The sequence below is a fragment of the Glandiceps talaboti genome, chromosome 12 (genome assembly GCF_964340395.1).
Source record: "Glandiceps talaboti chromosome 12, keGlaTala1.1, whole genome shotgun sequence".
Lineage (NCBI taxonomy): Eukaryota > Metazoa > Hemichordata > Enteropneusta > Spengelidae > Glandiceps > Glandiceps talaboti.
In genome coordinates, this window is record NC_135560.1 from 5,982,598 (window position 1) to 5,986,673 (window position 4,076).

The window sequence follows — 4,076 nt, forward strand, 5'->3', positions numbered from 1 at the left end:
CAACACTTATAACTCCTGATTTCGCCTTTACACCGGTAAGGAAGGCCGTGGCAGTTCCAGCTGAGTCTGCTGTTTGTGCGTCTGTGTTATAAGTCTGTGAAAAACAATTAAAGCGACACAGTCTGTAACTTGTTGGATTTTATTTTCCCACTTATAAATGCAGTTCGAACTAATAAAAACATTGAAACATATTTATTGACCGGTACAGTTCTCACTGGAAACCCGTGTAAAAGTGTCACTATGACATACTATTATATATGGTTACCAATATTATATTCGAAAATCACTACGCTCTCGTTTCCAAACTTCTTTGCACATACTCAAGCATATCTAGTATTGTGTCGACTTAGATTTGTTTTATCATTTTTGCTTTACTGTTTACGTTTCAGTGTGTAAGGTGTATTAAGCTTAATTGCAAACTGAGTTAAATAGTTCTTAGAAAACGGGATGAGTATGGCTGAAAAAAAGTCACAATTTAGATTTCTGGATTTTTCGTATTTAAAACCATTTCAATATTAAAATGAAGCCTAAATGAAAACGAAAAATAACTATTTTTTCGGAGTGCCTAACTCAAGTGTACTCTTACTAGTCTGTAAGGTACGCCGTGACGGGCACCCTCACACATCGGGACTAGTTTTACCCAGCACATTTCATTTTTCAGTATTGGTAGTCCAAGGCCACCATACAACACAGCCTGTGCCTCTTTAGTATAACTTCAAATAATGAAACATGGATCAAGAAAGTGGAAATTGACAATTTATATAATTATATAACAAAATAAAATAGCCCATGTACAATACTCGTTCCGATTGCGGTGATCGGATAATCCATTGCATGAAAATGGCTTATAAGTACTAATTATTCAGGAAAATATCAATTCCTAGGTTAAACACGAATGTACGGGCCGTAAATAACTAAGCCTTTATTGGCACCAATACCGCAATAAACTAATCAAATACAATCATTAATCATGCATGAAAAGGGAGAAGCGTTGAAGACTTTAAGAGCTAAAACAGTTTGTAAATCTATATGGGTTTGATGAATTGAACCACCAACGAATGTTTCACTCTCCGGAAAGTATTAGGCGTAGGAGACTAATTTGTCAACGTCTAAATCGAAATTTCACTTTATGTTGATCAAAAACCTGAAAAGAGGGGACACAGAGGGGACACGTCTTTATCGAAGGTCGTTCTATGTTTGTTCACACATGTATGTGACCCCGGGTTTCCTGATTCAGTTGTTCAGGTTGCGATGACGTTTGTCGCATCATTTACATATGATTTTATAGGAGTGAATCCCCCGGACTACTCGTTATTACGTTATTAGGCATGATCTCAGTCCAAGATTCACCTGGTCATCATGTGCCAAGCACTTACCTTAGCCAGGGCAACATGTGGCAAGTTCTCAAAATTTAATACGGTTTCTTCTCCTGGTTGTCCATTTAGTTGACCTTTGAAGATACGGGCTGACGTAACAGTGGCGATACCCATGCCGTCACCCAGGAAGAAGACAACATTCTTGGCAACGTTTGTGTTCAGCGTCTGCAGTTTGAGGGCATTTTGTAACGTTGCCTGTGCCTGTTGGTTCCACTCATCGGGACCTTAACGATTAAGAAATAGATATTTACAAATCATAATGATCAGTTGTTTATATGTATACTTTATGTATTATTGTTTGATGTGCAAGTTCATTTCCCATTCAATAAGACTGAGCAACTTCACTGTCATATGTATTTGATAATCAAGACTTAACTTGTTTAATTATTGTACTCAGATAATATTTTAAGTTATCTTTATATAATATCAGAATATCTGCTTAGGGGTCTACCATTGAGGCCTAAAAAGTGTGTCGTTCCGATTACGCTTAAGTTTATAATAGGTGGGGTAGGTAGGTTTTTTGTAATGTAATTTTTTTCATGTGCGAGTGTCTGGATCAGGTAGTTATGTTTTCCGTTGTTTTCCATAAGCTTAAGGTTTCTATGTTATTGGTTTCTTTCCATCAGATATACGTACAGACATTACAGATTGGACGAACAGTTTTATATTGGGCTTTTTAGGTTGCTGTCACTTTCCGCATCCACTATTTCTCGCAAGACTTCACAATTTAATTTTTTTCTCGAATATACGTTTATGGTCGGCAGTGAAAAAATAGGTGGGGTCGGTTAACCGGAACCACACATGTCAGACTTCAACCACCAAAAATCATAAATTTAAAAAAGTAACATATTAAAGGCATCATGAATGACTTCAATCTAATCTTTTGTATAGCGCTACTTAATTCACGTACAAGCTGTAAGACCACAGGCACTTGTTTCCCCAGATATGTTCCTGAATACAATAAGATAGCGATAATAATGAGATACTTGGCAAATAGTATATGAAAGAGGTAAAATAACATGGGCCGGTTTCTAGGATCGTGTAAGTCCACTCACCGCGAAATATAAACGTTTATATTGATATTTCGCGATGCTTGCACTTGTTAACGCGATCCTAGAAACCAGTGTTATTTTATCAGTTTCATATATTTCTTGGGCCAAGTATCTCAATATTATCAATATCTTAATGTATTCAGGAACATATCTCGGGAAACATGTGCCTGTGCGTGTGTAAGACGTATTTGATGGACATGTTGTAGAAGGCCTTATATATGCCTTTTGTAAGGGGCACAGACTTTGTATTTAAGAATGCAACGATATCTTTGATGGTGTATTTTGAAATTACATCCGAATGTAATGAGAAATAATTTGAAAAATATAACTTTACATAAGGTCGATTTTAATTATTTTAATTTATTTTGATTTGCTTTGGCCAGGAAACAAGTAAAATGTCAATATTTATCATATCTCAAAATTGGTCACACTACTGTTATACATTGCGAGTATCAGCCAAAACGACCTTAAAAATTCACCCTTCCTGCCCCTCCTCTATATCTGTAGACGATGATGAAGAGCATTGATAAACGTTCAATTCGTCAAACATGTCATGCGCTATAACGTACTCGAACATAGAAAGGTCTATACATGTATGCACTATTATTAGATTAACCGATTCCATACAAGTTAGCTAACACTATTAAACATACTAAATGTACAACGTGAACGTCAAGTTCCAAACTACATGAATTTGTAACTGTCGATCTACGTAATCACACATCATACATGTAATTACTCACCTTGGGCCAGACTGGATGCATGCAACTGACATAGGATACAAAGTACAAGAAATGAGAAATAATTTTTCATAGTTGTTTGAAGAAAGACAGCAGTGATTTCAAAGTTGACAAAAGCAGTGGACGTCGAGTTGTACTTTGTTCAGGTGTGTCTTTTATAGACAAAATCACACAAACTTGGCAAACAGTTTGAGTTTTGCGTCTTAAGATAAGATAGCAACTATCACATTAGTGATATACAGTTGCACGTATTTGTAATTGCTGTTTACAATACCTGTGACGTAATCAATACTGTTGTCTCTCACGTGGTTATTTGGATGAATCATCATGAGCTCCAGTTCACTAAAGCCCTGCAACGCAGGCCGTTATTAATACTACCTGGGCCCTTGATGTGTGATCGAACTTTCAAGGTTCCATGGATCTCGCGGAACACAATAACACATGATTGGATATACTGAAGAAGAGTTTTGAAAAATCACTCAGAAGGTGAACACGTGAAATTGTTATGTTGTGTAATTGTCAGTGTCATAAAACAGAACAAAGAGTACAAACTCCAAACTTATCAATTTATCCAACTTGATCATCAAGCCAGATATAAACACTTTGATTCAAAAACTGAAATTTTCAAGAACTCTTTTTTCACCAGAACAATCGTTGACTGTAATGCACTACCCTCTTCGGTCATCGAATCATCTTTGACTTCATCATTCAAGACAAGACTTAGAGATCACTTAAATCAGTAGTATTCATATCTTAACCCTTAGCCACCATTAGTGTGTGAGACTCCTAGGGAGGCGGTGCCAATCATTTATCCAGATCCATATCAAGATCCAGATCATACTAATATAAGTATGCCATGTCGTGTTGTCCCGCCCTCACCGTGCACCGTCCATATCTCTCAGAAAGAG

The 4,076-nt window shown here is 36.7% G+C and overlaps 1 protein-coding gene across 1 annotated transcript in view; it reads right to left on the reverse strand.

The window, feature by feature from the left end:
• The window catches only part of LOC144443654 (alkaline phosphatase-like), a 9,350-nt gene extending 6,109 nt beyond the window's left edge, over window positions 1–3,241 (reverse strand). The window contains exons 1-3 of the mRNA XM_078133196.1: window positions 3,172–3,241; window positions 1,377–1,600; window positions 1–94 (exon numbers count right to left, since the gene is read on the reverse strand). The exon at window positions 1–94 is cut by the window's left edge and continues 81 nt beyond it. Coding sequence (XP_077989322.1) covers window positions 1–94; window positions 1,377–1,600; window positions 3,172–3,241 — 388 coding nt within the window. The remainder of the gene's footprint in view (window positions 95–1,376; window positions 1,601–3,171) is intronic.
• Between the last annotated feature and the right edge of the window lie 835 nt (window positions 3,242–4,076).